General features: G+C 40.4%; 1 protein-coding gene across 7 annotated transcripts in view; it reads right to left on the minus strand.

Annotated features, from left to right (window-relative positions):
• LDAH (lipid droplet associated hydrolase) overlaps positions 1-12,705 on the minus strand; it is a 99,729-nt gene extending 87,024 nt beyond the window's left edge. For 3 of the 7 annotated variants that reach the window (XR_016038535.1, XM_055399144.2, XM_088841208.1), the window contains exons 1-2: positions 12,115-12,617; positions 8,675-8,830 (exon numbers count right to left, since the gene is read on the minus strand). Coding sequence is in view for 6 of the 7 variants with exons in the window: in XM_055399144.2 (XP_055255119.2) it covers positions 8,675-8,830; positions 12,115-12,193 (235 nt within the window). In the remaining variant the exon portion in view is untranslated. The other 4 variants (XM_055399142.2, XM_088841209.1, XM_088841210.1 and 1 more) reach the window with 4 other exon arrangements.
• Positions 12,706-19,213: the final 6,508 nt, after the last annotated feature.

A 19,213-nucleotide genomic window follows, 5' to 3' on the forward strand; every position in this document is an offset into this window, starting at 1 on the left:
TTCCAAGGAGCAAGCGTCTTTTAATTTCATGGCTGCAATCACCATCTGCAGTGATTTTGGAGCCCAGAAAAATAAAGTCTGTCACTGTTTCCACTGTTTCCCCATCTGTTTGCCATGAAGTGATGGGACCAGATGCCATGATCTTAGTTTTCTGAATGTTGAGCTTTAAGCCAACTTTTTCACTCTCCTCTTCCACTTTCATCAAGAGGCTCTTTAGTTCTTCCTCACTTTCTGCCATAAGGGTGGTGTCATCTGCATATCTGAGGTTATTGATATTTCTCCTGGCAATCTTGATTCCAGCTTGTGCTTCATCCAGCCCAGCATTTCTCATGATGTACTCTGCATATAAGTTAAATAATCAGGGTGACAATATACAGCCTTGACATACCCATTTCCCGATTTGGAACCAGTCTCTTGTTGCATGCTCAGTTCTAATTGTTGCTTCCTGACCTGCATATAGGTTTCTCAAGAGGCAGGTCAGGTGGTCTGGTATTCCCATCTCTTTCAGAATTTTCCACAGTCTATTGTGATCCACACAGTCAAAGGCTTTGGCATAGTCAATAAAGCAGAAATAAATGCTTTTCTGGAACTCTCTTATTTTTTTGATGATCCAATGGATGTTGGCAATTTGATCTCTGGTTCCTCTGCTTTTTCTAAACCCAGCTGGAACATCTGGAAGTTCATGGTTCACATACTGTTGAAGCCTGGCTTGGAGAATTTTGAGCATTACTTTATTAGTGTGTGAAATGAGTGTAATTGTGTGGTAGTTAGAACATTCTTTGGCATTGCCTTTCTTTGAGATTGGAATGAAAAAAATAACTGACCTTTTCCAGTCCTGTGGCCACTGCTGAGTTTTCCAAATTTGCTGGCATGTTGAGTATAGCACTTTCACAGTGCTACATCTTTTAGGATTTGAAATAGCTCCACTAGAATTCCATCACCTCCACTAGCTTTGTTCATAGTGATGCCTCCTAAGGCCCACTTGACTTCTCTTTCCAGGATGTCTGGCTCTAGGTGAGTGATCACACCATTGTGGTTATCTGGATCATGAAGATCTTTTTTGTACAGTTCTTCTGTGTATTCCTGCTACCTCTTCTTAATATCTTCTGCTTCTGTTAAAGTCCATACCATTTCTGTCCTTTACTGTGCCCATCTTTGCATGAAATGTTCCCTTGGTATCTCTAATTTTCTTGAAGAGATCTCTAGTCTTTCCCATTCTATCATTTTCTTCTATTTCTTTGCACTGATAACTGAGGAAGACTTTCTTATCTTCCTTGCTAGTCTTTGGAACTCTGCATTCAGATGGGTAGATCTTTCCTTTTCTCCTTTGCCTTTTGCTTCTCTTCTTATCTCAGTTATTTGTAAGGTCTCCTCAGACAACCATTTTGCTTTTTTGCATTTCTTTTTCTTGGGGATGGTCTTGATCCCTGCCTCCTATACAATGCCACAAGCTTCTGTCCATAGTTCTTCAGGCACTCTGTCTATCAGATTTCATCCCTTGAATCTATTTGTCACTTCCACTGTATAAGTGTAAGGGATTTGATTTAGGTCATACCTGAATGGTCTAATGGTTTTCCCTTTCTTCAATTTAAGTCTGAATTTGGCAATGAGGAGTTCATGATCTGAGCCACAGTCAGTTCCCGGTCTTGTTTTTGCTGACTGTATATAGCTTCTCCATCTTTGGCTGCAAAGAATATAATCAATCTGATTTCGGTACTGACCATCTGGTGATGTCCATGTGTAATAGAGACCTCACTATTCTCTAAAACTTCCTACGCCTCAATAACAGCAAAGGCTTTTGCAACACACTATTCCTGGTACCTCATACCAGTGAGCGAGTGAATGAACATCTCTGAGTGGGTAAGTATAGAGTAAGCTGTTTCTCCATAACTAGTTGATCCTACTGGAACAACCTCTCTTCCTCTAAGGTTGAAGCCATCTACTTTCATCCATCAACTTTTCAGTCATTCTGACACATTCCCCGAAACCCTGACCCTTAAAAGAGATGTCAGTTTCACTTGTCACTCCATAGACTTAAGTGATTTCAAAATCTGGGTGGACTGACTAAGCCAACACTTTTGTCCCATAATTCATTATACTGATCATATTCAAAGAACTTCACCTATATCTGACTTAAGCAACCAATTCAAGTAGCCACAGCCTAGACCAGTGGTGTGCATAAACTAAAAGCTGATGCTCTGTGACAACCTAGAGGGGTAGGTGGGAAGGGAGGTGAGAGGGAGGTTTAAGAGGGAGAAGACATATGTATACCTATGGCTGATTCACGCTGATGTATGGTAGAAACTATCTCAATATTGTAAAGCAATTATTCTCCAACTAAAAATTAAATTTAAAAAATCCACTAGAGGACTTCTTAAGGATTGCCCCACTCCCAGAGTTTCTGGTTCATTAGGTTTAGGACAGGGCCCCCAAATTTGCATTTGTAACAAGGTATTAGATGATACTGTTGGTTCTGACAACTTTAAGAACCACAGGTATATGTCTCTTCATTACCAGAAATGGTTTACATTCAAAGCATCCCAACTCTGATAGCTGTTTTCCAGCTTGACCTTCAGCCCTTTTAGACTTCACTCCCAATATACCTGTATTTGATCACAGCCATACTCAAAATCTACCTATTTGTTTTTGGTCAATAATTCCTTTCATCCTGAATATTTGCTGTTTTTAACACTGACCAACTTCCTCAAGGCCACAATCACCCTCTGCCATCCTTACTCCCCACAGATCACCTCAACTCTTAACAGAGAAAACAGAGGTCAAAAGGCAGGAACTACTTTAGTTTCTCTGAACACGCCTTCACACTTCTCCATTTCAGTAACCAACTTCACCTCCTTCATTCTAACCTCAGAAAGATATCTCTTCTAAAGTCCAAGATAATATTTCTAATTATTTTCTCAGTCCTACACTCTACCATGGCCTCCAAATCTCTGCTTCATCAAAAGAACACTTCTCATGCCTATAATTTCAAACTCTCCCTCACTACTAGCAGAGTAAATGTATTTTTAATTTTAATAGAAAGCTGACTGCTTTTCAGAAAGACTGTTACACTGTGGCAGAACACTGGAAGTTTATTTTCAGAAGAGGTTAAACAAAGAGAGATCCTGGATCACAAATCATAGCCCAGCTGAGAACAAAAGCACTATACTGAGAAGAAACACTGAAATTCCAACCTCTTTTCCCTTGTTCAGCTCTAACACCAGCAGCTGGGCATCCATGCCTCAAATGGGATGCTAGGAAGAGTCCTTCCTGGGAAAAGTGAACAATTCAAAAGACAGGTACACATCCTGAAAGCTAGAAATCCTCCAGTGAATGCTAGGTCCCTATCAAATTACCTTAAGGTGAGGATAAAGGTGAGGATAACATAGGGTGACCAACCATTCTCTTTTGCCTATCCTGTTGTCATGGTTTTAGTACTGAAAGTTGTGTGTTCTAGAAAACCCCTCAGACTAGGATGGTTGGCCATCTGTGAATAAGCCCCACCCCTGAATACAAACTTCCAATCAACTGTTTATGTCTTCCTCTTAAAAATGAAAGGGTAGTCAAGGATTATCAAACATTTGAGAAAAAATAAATACTAGTGGAAACAGAAAACAGCAGCAACAACTAATAATGCAAGAAGCCAAAAAAAAAAAAAAAGGTTATGCACTGAAAAAACATGAAACAGAAGACTATGAAAAAAAGAAAGAACACAGAGCTTTGAGAATTGAAATAAAATTTCTGGTTTAAAAAGGTCCACCAAAATCCAAATACAATGCAAGGAAAACACCCACACCTCGGGGCTTGATTGGAAAATTTCAGAATCTTAGAATAAAGAAAAGATCTAAAGTATTTTTTCCCAGCAGAGGGGGAGAACTTCACACATAAAAGATTAAAAAATCAGAAAAATACCAAGACTTCTCAAAAACAGTCCAAACTCTGGAAGCCAATGAAAATTTACTCCAAGTTCCAAGGAAACTATCATCTCTAACCTAGAACTCTAAGACATTTTCTGACATGCTAGACCTTTAAAAGATGAATTCCCATGTACCTCTTCTCAGGAAGTTCCTAGCAGGTGTGGTGCACAGAAAACAGGGAAATAAACCAAGAAAATTATGGGACTGGGAAACAAGGAATCCAACCCAAGAGAAAAGTGAAAGGAGTCCTCAAGATGACCTGTGTAGGAGGCCCAGAGAGCAACCAGTCTAGACTGGAGTGGAAGAATTCTGGGCACAGTAGTGCCAAAAATTGAACTAAAACAAAACAGAAAACTGATTACTCAGAATATGAGAAGATTTTTTCACTTCTAGAGAATAATTTTAGGATAAATTACTGATTGAAACATAGACAACTAAGCAAGAGATAACTATTAACACAGGGAAAACAAACAAAAACGTACAAGAAAAGAAACATAACAATACCCCATAGGCCTAGCTGTGTACATGATATGTTGTGCTATAAAATGATACATATTTACAGTTTCATTTTTAATCTTTAAGGCTGATATATATATATTTTTTCCAAGCTCATAATTTTAAAAAGTGCAATAAAGTATCTTTCCCTAACATTCTATTGACACTGATTCAGCAAAGATCACATATCACCCAGTTGACAAATCCCAGAATAAATGTTCTATCATAAACTTATCAGTTCAGTTCAGTTATGAGGCAGTAAAAATTATTTATTTATTCATTTATTTTATTTTAATTGGAGGCTAATTACTTTACAATATTGTATTGGTTTTACCATACACTGAGATGAATCCGCCATGGGTGTACATGTGTTCCCCATCCTGAACCCCCCTCCCACCTACCTCAGCATACCATCCCTCTGGGTCATCCCAGTGCACCAGCCCTGAGCACCCTGTATCACGCATCGAACCTGGACTGGCGATTCATTTCACATATGATAATATACATGTTTCAATGCCATTCTCCTCAGTCATCCCACCCTCAGAGTGCAAAAGACTGTTCTATACATCTGTGTCTCTTTTGCTGTCTCACATACAGGGTTATCACTACCATCTTTCTAAATTCCATATATCTGCATTATTATACTGTATTGGTGTTTTTCTTTCTGGCTTACTTCACTTTGTATAATAGGCTCCAGTTTCATCCACCTCATTAGAACTGATTCAAATGTATTCTTTTTAATGGCTGAGTAATACTCCATTGTGTATATGTACCACAGCTTTCTTATCCATTCGTCTGCTGATGGACATCTAGGTTGCTTCCATGTCCTGGCTATTGTAAACAGTGCTGCGATGAACATTGGGGTACACATGTCTCTTTCAATTCTCGTTTCCTCGATGTGTATACCCAGAAGTGGGATTACTGGGTTGTACGGCAGTTCTATTTCCAGTTTTTTAAGGAATCTCCACACTGTTCTCCATAGTGGCTGTACTAGTTTGCATTCCCACCAATAGTGTAAGAGGGTTCCCTTTTCTCCACACCCTCTCCAGCATTTATTGCTTATAGACTTTTGGATAGCAGCCATTCTGATTGGCGTGAAACGGTACCTCATTGTGGTTTTGATTTGCATTTCTCTGACAATGAGTGATGTTGAGCATGTTTTCGTGTGTTTGTTAGCCATCTGTATGTCTTCTTTGGAGAAATGTCTGTTTAGTTCTTTGGGCCATACAATAGACCAGTTAGACCTAAGAGATATCTAGAGGACATTTCACCACAAAACAATGAATTTCACCTTTTTCTCAAGTGCACACGGAACCTTCTCTAGGATAGATCACATCCTAGGCCATAAATCTAGCCTTGGTAAATTCAAAATGAAATCATTCCAAGCATCTTTTCTGACCACAATGCAGTAAGATTAGATCTCAATTACAGGAGAAAAACTATTAAAAATTCCAACATATGGAGGCTGAACAACACACTGCTGAATAACCAACAAATCACAGAAGAAATCAAAATATGCATAGAAATGAATGAAAATGAAAATACAACAACCCAAAACCTGTGGGACACTAAAAGCAGTGCTAAGGGGAAGGTTCATAGCAATACAGGCATACCTCAAGAAACAAGAAAAAAGTCAACTAAATAACCTAACTCTACACCTAAAGCAACTAGAAAAGGAAGAAATGAAGAGCCCCAGGGTTAGTAGAAGGAAAGAAATCTTAAAAATTAGGGAAGAAATAAATGCAAAAGAAACAAAAGAGACCATAGCAAAAATCAACAAAGCCAAAAAGCCGGTTCTTTGAGAGGATAAATAAAATTGACAAACCATTAGCCAGACTCATCAAGAAACAAAGGGAGAAAAATCAAATCAATAAAATTAGAAATGAAAATGGAGAGATCACAACAGACAACACAGAAATACAAAGGATCACTAAGAGACTACTATCGCTGTGATTCATGGGGTCGCGGAGAGTCGGACACGACTGAGCGACTGAACTGAACTGAACTGAACTGAATCAGCACTTATATGCCAATAAAATAGACAACTTGGAAGAAATGGACAAATTCTTAGAAAAGTACAACTTTCCAAAACAGAATCAGGAAGAAACAAAATCTTAACAGACCCATCACAAGCATGGAAATTGAAACTGTAATCAGAAATCTTCCAGCAAACAAAAGCCCAGGTCCAGACGGCTTCACAGCTGAATTCTACCAAAAATTTAGAGAAGAGCTAACACCTATCCTACTCAAACTCTTTCAGAAAACTGCAGAGGAAGGTAAACTTCCTAACTCATTCTATGAGGCCACCATCACCCTAATCCCAAAACCTGACAAAGATGCCACAAAAAAAGAAAACTACAGGCCAACATCACTGATGAATAGAGATGCAAAAATCGTTAACAAAGTTCTAGCAATCAGAATCCAACACCACATTAAAAAGATCATACATCATGACCAAGTGGGCTTTATCCCAGGGATGCAAGAAATCTTCAATATCCGCAAATCAATCAATGTAATACACCACATTAACAAATTGAAAAATAAAAGCCATATGATTATCTCAATAGATACAGAGAAAGCCTTTGACAAAATTCAACATCCATTTATGATAAAAACCCTCCAGAAAGCAGGAACAGAAGGAACATACCTCAACATAATAAAAGCTATATATGACAAACCCACAGCAAACATTATCCTCAATGGTGAAAAACTGAAAGCATTTCCCCTAAAGTCAGGAACAAGACAAGGGGTGCCCACTCTCACCACTACTATTCAACATAGTTTTGGAAGTTCTCACCACAGCAATCAGAGCAGAAAAAGACATAAAAGGAATTCAAATTGGAAAAGAAGAAGTAAAACTCTCACTGTTTGCAAATGACATGATCCTCTACATAGAAAACCCTAAAGACTCCACCAGAAAATTACTAGAGCTAATCAATGAATATAGTAAAGTTGCAGGATATAAAATCAACACACAGACATCCCTTGCATTCCTATACACTAATAATGAGAAAATAGAGAAATTAAGGAAACAATTTCATTCACCACTGCAACGAAAAGAATAAAATACTTAGGAATATATCTACCTAAATAAACAAAAGACCTATATATAGAAAACTATAAAACACTGGTGAAAGAAATCAAAGAGGACACTAATAGTTGGAGAAATATACCATGTTCATGAATTGGAAGAATCAAAAGAGTGAAAATGTGTATACTACCCAAAGCAATCTATAGAGTCAATGCAATCCCTATCAAGCTACCAATGGTGTTTTTCACAGAGCTAGAACAAATAATTTCACAATTTGTATGGAAATATAAAAAGCCTCGAATAGCCAAAGCAATCTTGAGAAAGAAGAATGGAACTGCAGGAATCAACCTGCGTGACTTCACACTCTACTACAAAGCCACAGTCATCAAGACAGTATGGTTCTGGCACAAAGACAGAAATATAGATCAATGGAACAAAATAAAAAGCCTAGAGATAAATCCATGCACCTATGGACACCTTATCTTTGACAAAGGAGGCAAGAATATACAATGGAGAAAAGACAATCTCTTTAACAAGTGGTGCTGGGAAAACTGGTCAGCCACTTGTAAAAGAATGAAACTAGAACACTTCCTAACACCATACACAAAAATAAACTCAAAATGGATTAAAGATCTAAATGTAAGACCAGAAACTATAAAACTCCTAGAGGAGAACATAGGCAAAACACTTTCCGACATAAATCACAGCAGGATCCTCTATGACACCTCCCAGAATATTGGAAATAAAAGCAAAAATAAACGAATGGGATCTAATTAAAATTAAAAGCTTCTGCACAACAAAGGAAACTATAAGCAAGGTGAAAAGACAGCCTTCAGAATGGGAGAAAATAATAGCAAATGAAGCAACTGACAAAGAATTAATCTCAAAAATATACAAGCAATTCCTGCAGCTCAATTCCAATAAAAATTATTTAGAAATACTATATAAAGTTCTAATTATTCTAAGTATTGCTAAAAAATTTTAAAAGCAGGTTATAAAACAATATATATGGTATACATCATGATTTTTAAAATGTGTATATTATATATATTATTAATGCACAGAAGATAAACAAAAAGTCCAGCCACTAAAGTATTAAGGGTCGTTATTATCAATGGTTTGAGTGATTCTATTTCCTTCCACAAGGATTTTTATATTTATCAAATTCTCTTTAAAATCAGAAATAGTCACATGTATCTGTACACAGTCATCTTATCCAGATTTTTAAACTTACCAGGAATAATGAAAATAAGCAGCTTAGGCCTCGTGCCGCTTTGATTATTAATGAGGTCAGTCCAGGGCCCACACTTTAGAACCTGGGTTTCAACTCCACAACATAAAATGAATTCTTCATGCACAGGAATTTCTTCCTTGATTTCTGAGTCCATTTCTAAATAAGGGGTGAAGAACAATATGAAGAGTCACTAAAATATAAAACTTTGAGTCAAAGGCAATATTTGAGAATAAAGATGACAAAATTCAATATACCTAGAAGGAAATGTCACAAAGAGTTATGGGAAATATATGACTATTTAGCTACCCTAGATTTTTGGATTAAAAAAAAATTAAACCACAAAGTAGGGAAATAGAGGGACATGTCTGGTGAAATTAAAGACGATAGAGGAGTGTGAATCAAAACAAAAACCCTACCACTCTCCTCTCCAGTCTAAACTGACAATATCCACGACTAACTTTTATTTTCCCTCTGCTGGAATTCTCCTATAGCTATATGCTCTACTGGTGAGAGCTGGTGAAGTCTGGTGAAGGAATAGAGGCTCTCGCTGCACTTGTACTCTCCCAGATAAGAAGGTAAAGAAGGACAGTGAACTCCTTGATGAGCTCTGAGTTTTTCCCTTTTTTTATATTTTCATGATACTAAAGCATTGTATTATTAAATTATGAAATGGGTAGGTAGAAAAAACCAGAATATCAGATAGCATCACAAACAATTTTCTGAATAACCATAAAACAGTTTTCTGAATAATCAAGATATGTGTAAAAATGCAGTCCCAAATTACTTCTATCAGCCCTCCATCTCTGCCTCTGCCTCTATCAATAGGACCATGTCCCAGACTTTCATTGGTCTTTCTCTCCTCCTCCTCAACTATCCTTTCATTCAAAGCCCTCCAGAGTCTAGATTATAAGTTCCCCTCAAGCCTTTTCTCCTCTTACTGCTTTACCATTGGTCTTGCACTCTGGTCTGTCTTGTCCCTGCAGTTCCTCAGTTGTCTGCATGATTTTCGCTCCTACAGCTTTGCCCATGTTTTACTCCCCCACCATGTTTCCAATGCTTTTCTCCTTGTGCCAGTTATCAACGTACTGCCTCCACATTCACTCTTCATTGCCTTCTCTGGACAAATGGATCTGGGTCTTTTAAATATTTTCCCTCTGCCAACTGACATGATGTTAACCTTGAAGAATGGGCTGGAAGAGAAACACTGCAGAAGAAGGGATTTTTTTCCCCTGGTTTCAATATACTCTCCCAGAAGATTTCTTGAGGACAAGTCTCTCCCACTTCCATGGGGCACAGCATGGGCTGTGAGGTCTCTCTAGAGCAGTGACTTCCAAGCAGAGAAAATTTTGTCCCCCAGAAGACATACGGCAAAAAATAAAAACAGTTTTTATTGTCACTTGGTATCAGGGGAGGTATTACTACCAGCATCTATTGACTAGAGGCCAGGGATACTGCTTAACACCCTACACTGTACAAGACAGGCCCCCACAACAAAGAATCACTAGCCCAAAAGGTCAACAGTGGAAAACTATCTGGAATGAAAATTTTTCACTTATGAAGTGGGGACTCCTTTCAAAATTATATTAAAATACGTTGACTGACTAAGTAAATAAAGTATCATCTCACCTTTTCAATTGATTTTTAGTTCACTAATAAATGTCACTGTAGCCCAATCTCTAAAACTATCACAAAATACAATATATTTATAAAGGTCTTATGACATTTATAAAGTGTTAGAAACAATTAGATTTAACTGTTATACACAATACTAAATTAGAGTGCTGACAGAGAGGACACTGGCTAAATTTAAGATTTGCACCAGAAAGAGAATCCAAAGTTATTAACTATATTCAACTCATAAACACTTAACTTCGAAATAAATGACATCTTAGGAGTTTAGTCACAGAATTAACAAGAATGCAGATATGAAAGTCAAACAGTCTCTGAAAATTGGAAAACAAGCAAAAAACTAACAATAACTCTAAACACTTCAAGGAAAATACCACTGAGAAACATATTTTACTTCACTCTTATGTTTCTGAATCTTACACAGCCAAATAAAAAAAAAGTAAAGAAAAAATTTTACTTTCTTCCTTACCTAAGAACCCAGGGTAATTCAGTGCTGCAAACAATGGGCAGATTAACAGGAGACAATGTGTTCTAATATATATTATTAAAGGCTGATGGCCCCGCCCTCAAGCACCACCTACAAGCAATCTTTAATCATCAGTTTTGGGAAGCAACAAGACTTACGCTGGATTAAAATCCAGGTACACAGTGTAGCTACAATCTGCACAATTTAGGTAAGCTTTACTCAGCTAAGCATACGTGTTTATCTGCTTATATTAATTGGATTCTAACTTTATTTAGGTAAAAGAAAGAAAAAGAAAACTACACAGTAAGATCTCTCATATCTACACCTTAACAAAATATTAATAAATAGAATCTAGCAACATAGAAGATGAGTTATGTGGAATCTATTCCAGGTATATTTAACATTCAAAAATCAATCAATGTAGTTCACCTATTAAGATACTAAAGAAAAAAAACACAATCACATGAGTTAACTAAATGCACATCCTGTTACCCAACAATTGTATTACTGGGTATTTGTCCTAGAAGTATAAAAATACATTCATGCAAAAACATTCAAGCAAAGATTCACAGCAGTTCTATTTGTAACAGCCTATAATTCGACACTACAAAAAAGTGAATGCTATACCAACTATGATAAGCCATACCATAGACTACTACTCAGCAAGAAAAAGGAACAAACTATTGACTCACTCAACAGTTTGCATGGATCTCAAAGGAACATCCTGTCTGTGTGCAAAAATAAAAAATCTCAAAGGTGAGAGATTACAGTGAACTCCCAGTTCAGTTCAGTCGCTCAGTCGTGTCCGACTCTTTGCGACCCCAAGAACCACAGCGCGCCAGGCCTCCCTGTCCATCACCCAGTAGCCTGCAGCAAAGAACTTCAAGAGAGCTATGAAATCGGTGCAGGGGTGTGGGCAGGTCATGCTTTAAGAGTTGACATTTATTGAGTGCTTATTACGTGCAAAGTACTGTTCCAAGTGTTACATGAAGTATCTCAGTTAAGAAAACAATCTTATCAAGTAGCTACTAATGTACCCCATTTTATACATAAGACAAAATGAGATACGGGCTATTTCTGAAAAATAACATGCGGTAGAGGCAACAAAAGTCCAACTGTTTTCCCAAAATGCTGCACTCTTTAAGTTCAAGGCAGCAAGCGCCACTTTGACCTTGGCATCCCAGAGAACTATTTGACCAACTACAGTGAACCTCAAACAAATGGTGGGGGTGGTTGTTCAGTGGCTAAGTCGTGTCCGACGCTGCGTCCCTACAGACCGCAGCACGCCAGGCTCAGAGGAGTGCCAAGTTCAGAGACTGGTGCAACAGTCAGTTCTCAAGGATACCTGGTGTAACAGATTTGAGAGGCGGCGGGAAGGCGGTTGATCCTGAGGAGAAACTTGACTCCAAACCAAAAAAGACCATCAATGGACAAGGTGGGAAACTGACAGCCAGGGCGGCCAGAGAGAGTTGACTCGCTCAGGGCTAGAGGCCTAGCAGGTTCAAGAACTCAGAGCTTTGGACTCCCTAGCCCAGACTTTGGCCACTTCTAGTCACTTGTTCCCTACCAGCCGCCCAAAGTCCGGGCCCCCTACTCCCCCAAAGAGGCCGCCATAAGACTCCCTACAGGCAGGCTGCCCTTAGCGGTCCACATGGTACGTTCCCGCTGGCCGGCAGCTAAAGGGGTTCCGGGCCCCCAAGCGGTCGCAGCACTGTTATCCACTCTCCTACCGGCAGTCTGGCTAAGGGCGGCACGGGCTCTGCAGGAGCTATTAAGAGAAAGGGCTCCAGCTCCCGAGTGCCTGTCCCGCCGTCCTTCCTCCTACAAAGGCACCCCCGGAATATGGGCGGAAACTCCTCACCTGACACCCGGAAGGCACCACCTTCTGCCAAAACCTGAGTTAGGCGTCACCGGGACCAGAAGTCCCGCCCCCTCTGACGTCAGAGCGCCGCGCCGCGCGCCGCGCTGAGGAACGGGGTCCCTCCGGGTCACGGGGTGTGGCGAGTTTTGCGAGATTCTTGACCCTGGCTTGGACCCGGTGGCCCGGATCCAGGGAGAGCGCCGGAAAGCTTTATCTGTGCTGGAACTTTCTTTCCTCCTTCATTTGAATTTCACCCGCCTTTTATTTTAATCATCCTGGATACACTTAAAGCTTCCCTTTCCCCAAGTCTTCCCCCCGAGTTTTCCTCTGCCCTTGTTTACTTTTCCTCCCTTACTGGTTGCATCTCCCCCTTTAGTTTGCCCACATTCACGGGAAAGTTGGGTCTCAGCTGACCTGTTAGCGTTAATACACCCAGCCTCTGCTAGTCGGCCCTATAGCAAAATGATGAAGATCCCTATTTCAGAGATATCTTAAGCTGTGGACGGAAAAAAGAATGCACGACTTGAGAGTTGCCTGTTACGTTTATTTGGGGGGCAAAATAAGGACTGCAGCCTGGGAGGCAGCGGCCCCAGATAGCTCTGAGAGATTGCTCCAGAGAGTCAATAGTGGAAGGTCGATATGTAAGATTTTGGTGAAGTGGGGAGAGTTCAATACCATTCAGTTCAGTTCAGTTCAGTTCAGTCGCTCAGTCGTGTCCGACTCTCCGCGACCCCATGAATCACGGCACGCCAGGCCTCCCTGTCCATCACCAACTCCCGGAGTTCACTCAAACTCATGTCCACAGTTAGGCACTCCTTTTTACAAAAGGTTATCTGCTTGTCACGAGCCTCTGACTTCCCCATGAAGGGATTTATGCTTTTTTAAGGGTTTGCCTGAAAGCTCAGTTGGTAAAGAGTCCACCTGCAATGCAGATCCTGGTTTGATTCCTGGGTCAGGAAGATCTGCTGGAGAAGGGATAGGCTGCCCACTTCAGTATTCTTGGGCTTCTCTTGTGGCTCAGGTGGTAAATAGTTTGCCTGCAATGTGGGAGACCTGGGTTTAGTCCCTGGATTGGGAAAATCCTGTGGTGAAGGGAAAGGCTACCCACTCCAATATGCTGGCCTGGAGAATTTCATGGACTGTATAGTTCATGGGTTCGAAAAGAACGTGACTGAGCAACTTTCACTTTCGCTTTTGTTGTTACAAGGCTCCGATGTCACCATGAAGGAATTTAGTGCTTTTCTAGATATAAGGAGATGCAAGGGTTGAGATAATAAAATCTGTTCCTAAAAACATCCAACCATCTAAAGACCTGTCCCACCAGATTTCCTGGAGCACAGAGTACCTCACTCCACCCTGAACTCCCTTGGGTTGTTGAAAGTCAACAGCTGCACCAGCACAGGGTTTAATCTCCACAGAGGCAGATGGCCAATTCCCTTCTTGTTGTTCAGTTGTTGGCAAACGCTCTTGGCAAGTGCCAATTTGTAGTTGACAGAGCATACATACCTAAACTCCATGAAGACAAAAGTCATATTCATTTTGTGAACTGTTGATATCCTCAGCACCTGGCACGTAGGTGAGTGGCATATGTCTGTCCAAAAATGCAGCAGAGAAAACGAAATAGTTTTCTGGCACCAGGGCGAAGCAGACAAGTAGACAGGCGAATCAGTAATCTCCCCCACACATAGAAAAGAAGACTTGATCCTTTTGTATTTAATATCTCAGTAGAGGCACCATCTTCTAGCTGGTAGTTGGAAGTTGATTGGTACCTCTTCATTACCTTCTCTGCTTTTGGTTTACTTCCAAATATATTAGTTAACCCAATGAGTTTATAAAAGGCCACTCTTTGTGCTTAGAGCTTCTCATGGATCAACATTTTGAATCCTCACACAACCCCAATGAGGTCAGTATTAATACATGACTGTAGAGTCTGGAAACCTACAAAATGCGCAGAATAAGTGAATAATTACAATGCAATCACACTACATGGGGGCTTCCCAGGTGGCGCTAGTGGTAAAAAACCTGTCTGTCAGTGCAGGAGATTTAAGAGATGTGGGTTTGATCCCTGGGTCTGAAGATCCCCTGAAGGAGGGCATGGCAACAGTATTCTTGCCTGAAGAATCCCATGGACAGAGGACCCTGGAGGACTACTGTCCATAGGGTTGCACAGAGTCAGACACGACTGTAGCAATTTAGCACACATGCATAGCACTACATGACTTGTTCAAGGTGTTGTTGTCCCTCGTTACTAATGCACAGCTCTATGTGTGCAAAATTCCAGTGAGTGTGGTTAAAGTGCAGCAGTTCTTTCAATTCTTGCATATGCATTTGAGGTGCATTGCTCAGGTGATTTTTGTCTCCAATTTCATTAAATAAGTCTGTGCCAGAAAAAGTAACCACAGGGGTTCCATCTTTTTTTTTTAAATCTATCTTTCCAAATCTTTGGCCAGTCTATATTATCCCCATATTATTTGCTGTTCAAATAGTTTCTACTTTTGACCTTCAAGGCATTTGTTGGGATTGCACTTCTCTTATAGGCCAGGGGTGGGGGAGTCGTAGGAAGGGAGCGGCCAAGGGGATGTGAGTATTTTTGGCCAGTGAATTGTGAGGAGAAATACTGTGTCACTTCCAGGCTGAGCAGTTGATATTTCTTGTGTGAAATCCTCCAAAATATCACTGTATCCTTTGGTGAGATGATGGAAACATTTGAATGATGTCTGTCCCAACAGCCTATGTCCTTGAGTAGCTGCTGTTGCATAAAACCTATTGACCATCCTGTGATGAGTATTAGAGAAAGAAACCTCTGTTGCTATTTATGGTTCTGTTACAATGTAGCCTGTCTGCATTGATACACAGGAGCCAGCACAGAGAGGCTCTTTTTTCTCACTCCCTTGATTTAAATTCCAAATACTCAGTTGTCAGCAGTTGTCCAATCATCAGTGACAAGCATTAGGGGTCATACTGTACCTTGTAAACAAGGACACTCTGCCACAGTTAAGGGATTTAGTGAGCAGGCAAACGTTCCACAAAGGTGTCCACTACAAGCACACTTGGCTGTAAAGACCATTGTATACTGATTTAAAAAACAATAAATGAAATTGAAACACTTTCACCTTTTACATAAAAAATTTAGACTGCTATTACTCATTCAATGTTTACTGAGTACCTGTTACATTCCAAACATTCTTCCAGGCACTGAGGACACAAAGGCAGCCTAGAGAGAAAAACACACTTGCTCCCAATGGATAGGAAATAAACAAATTTAAATATATTAATATAATAAGGACAGTGGAAGGGGAACTAAAAGGTGGGGTAACAGAGAGTGAGGAGTGCATTTATTACCTACAGCTGCTTAACAAATTACTCCAAAACATAGCAGCCTAAAGCAAACATTTATTATATTGCACAGTTTCTGAGGGTCAGGAAAGCCAGAGAGACTACCTGGAGCTCAGTCTTTTATCAGATTTCAGCCAAGCTGGCTGGTCAGGGCTAAAGACATCGCAAGCTCCACTGAGGCTGGGAAATCCACCTCTAAGCTCAGCCACATGATTGCTGGCCAGCCATTGTTCCTCACTGGCTGTTGGCCAGAAGCTGACCTCCTCCAGTGGCACCTGGGGACTCATTATAAAAGCATTCAGGGCTGACTCCACATTTCATTAATCCAGCAGTGTCCACAAAAAAGATGCAGTTCAGGGTCTTCTGATTGTTTGACTTCATGACTATTCGTTGCTATTGTGAGTCCTCCATTCCTTCTGCAAAGTGTCCCCAACAACTGTTGCCATTTCTAAGTGTTGGAGGTGCCCTGTTACAGTGGTTCTTGAGAGTGAGACAGAGAAGTGGGCAGCACTTAGATATTTATGATAGTAAAGAATATTTCTGGTGGATGTTGTGAGATTGTTAGCAGGACCTTCATTTATTAATAAAATATGTTCTCATCTGATTATTCCACTACACAGAAAGTTGAAACTCTTAATTTAGACTTTGAGTTGAGATATGTACATTAAATCTTATACAAAAAGGAATAAGATAAAGAGAAAAAAGAACAAGGAAATAGGAAAAAGAAAGATTTATTTCTAAGTGTTGAAGACAACTAAGATTTGTCTTCAATATATTTTCTGGAGATAGAACTACTAGTCAAGAACATCAATAAATTTTGAATTGTGTGTTTTAACTAATTCTAATAGTGCATTTTCTCATTTGTAAACCTTTGCTGCTGCTGCTGCTAAGTCACTTCAGTCGTGTCCAACTCTGTGCGACCCCACTGACGGCAGCCCACCAGGCTCCCCCATCCCTGGGATTCTCCAGGCAAGAACACTGGAGTGGGTTGCCATTTCCTTCTCCAATGTGTGAAAGTGAAAAGTGAAAGTGAAGTCGCTCAGTCGTGTCTGACCCTTAGCGACCCCATGGACTGCAGCCCACCAGGCTCCTCCATCCATGGGATTTTCTAGGCAAGAGTACTGGAGTGGGTTGCCATTGCCTTCTCCGTGTAAACCTTTAGGTGTAAATAATTCTAAATGCATGTAAACATACCATTGCTTCATGCAGCTTCCTTATGAAGGACATAATGATTCATCTTAAACATAAATTAGAAACCAGTAGCTAAAAGTTGACAAAGTCACATTTAACTCCCATATTACAGTTATACTGTTCCTCTTGGCATTTAATTACACAGAAATCCAAAGAGATGGATAGTCCTAAAAGCTAGCACACTTAAACTTTGATACTTGGAGTGTCTCACTATGGGACCGTTCACTGATAGCACTGCCTTCATGGAGGCACTTGGCTTGTAAAAAGAATGAACTAAAAATATCTGACAAACATCAACGTTTAGATGTTCAGGTCCTCAAAAAATACACACACACACACACACACACACACATACGAGAGAGACTAGAATAGTATTTTTATTTTAGGATTCTTAAGGTCATTCACCACATGCTATGTAACTGCAACTCTAAATGTTTTGTTGTAATCCACTGATGTGATTCATTAGTCCCCCTCAGTGAAGCTATACCATAAAGATGCTTTTAGTGGTAGAGCACGGTATCGTAATGATAAGAAAAATATGGGAAATGTAGTTCAACTATCTCTATAAATTAAGAAATAAGTAGAGATTGGAACTAGCTTCAAGGAGATCAAACCCATCAATCCTAAAGGAAACTAGTCCTGAATATTGATTGGAAGGACTGATGCTAAAGCTGAAGCTCCAATACTCTGGCCACCTGATGTGAAGAACTGACTCACTGGAAAAGACCCTGATGCTGGGAAAGATTGAAGGCTGGAGGAGAAGGGGGAGACAGAGGACAAGATGGTTGGATGGCATCACTGACTCGATGGACATGAGTTTGAGCAAGCTCTGGGAGTTGGTGATGGACAGGCAGGCCTGACGTGCTGCAGTCCATGGGGTCCCAAAGAGTCGGATGAGTGACTGAACTGAACTGAACTGAAAATAAGAATGGAATTTGTCATAAACCAAAATGTCTGTCTATATTGTCCAACTGTTTAACTGTCATAGACTGAGCAATGGCCCTCTGAAGACGTCCTTGCCTCAATCCATGAAGCCTGTGAGTATTCTCCATTATGTGACAAAAAGGGTTTTGCAGATGTAATTGAAATGTATTATGGATCTTGAGATGGGGAGAGTAGCCTGGTTTGTGCAGGTGGGCCCAGTGTAATCACAAGGGGTTGTTCAGTTCAGTTCAGTTCAGTTCAGTCGCTTAGTCATGTCCGACTCTTTGCGACCCCATGAACCACAGCACGCCAGGCCTCCCTGTCCATCACCAACTCCCAGAGTTCACTCAAACTCATACCCATCGAGTCGGTGATGCCATCCAGCCATCTCATTCTCTGCCGTCTCTGTCTCCTCCTACCCCCAATCCCTCCTAGCATCAGACTCTTTTCCAGTGAGTCAACTCGTCGCATGAGGTGGCCAAAGTATTGGAGTTTCAGCTTTAGCATAAGTCCTTCCAATGAACACCCAGGATTGATCTCCTTTAGAATGGACTGGTTGGATCTCCTTGCAGTCCAAGGTACTCTCAAGAATCTTCTCCAGCACCACAGTTCAAAAGCATCAATTCTTTGGCGCTCAGCTTTCTTCACAGTCCAACTCTCACAACTATACATGACCATGGAAAAAACCATAGCCTTGACTAGACGGACCTTGGTTGGCAAAGTAATGTCTCTGCTTTTTAATATGCTATCAAGGTTGGTCATAACTTTCCTTCCAAGGAGTAAGCGTCTTTTAATTTCATGGCTGCAATCAGCATCCGAAGTGATTTTGGAGCCCCCAAAAATAAAGTCTGACACTGTTTCCACTGTTTCCCCATCTATTTCCCATGAAGTGATGGGACCAGATGCCATGATCTTTGTTTTCTGAATGTTGAGCCTCAAGCCAACCTTTTCACTCTCCTCTTTCACTTTCATCAAAAGGCCTTTGAGTTCCTCTTCACTTTCTGCCATAAGGGTGGTGTCATCTGCATATCTGAGGTTATTGATATTTCTCCCGGCAATCTTGATTCCAGCTTGTGCTTCTTCCAGCCCAGCGTTCCTCATGATGTACTCTGCATATAAGTTAAATAAGCAA

This window comes from Moschus berezovskii, chromosome 11, assembly GCF_049115385.1.
Source record: "Moschus berezovskii isolate FMDL1 chromosome 11, NW_MosBer_1.0, whole genome shotgun sequence".
In the NCBI taxonomy this organism is placed as follows: Eukaryota; Metazoa; Chordata; class Mammalia; order Artiodactyla; family Moschidae; genus Moschus; species Moschus berezovskii.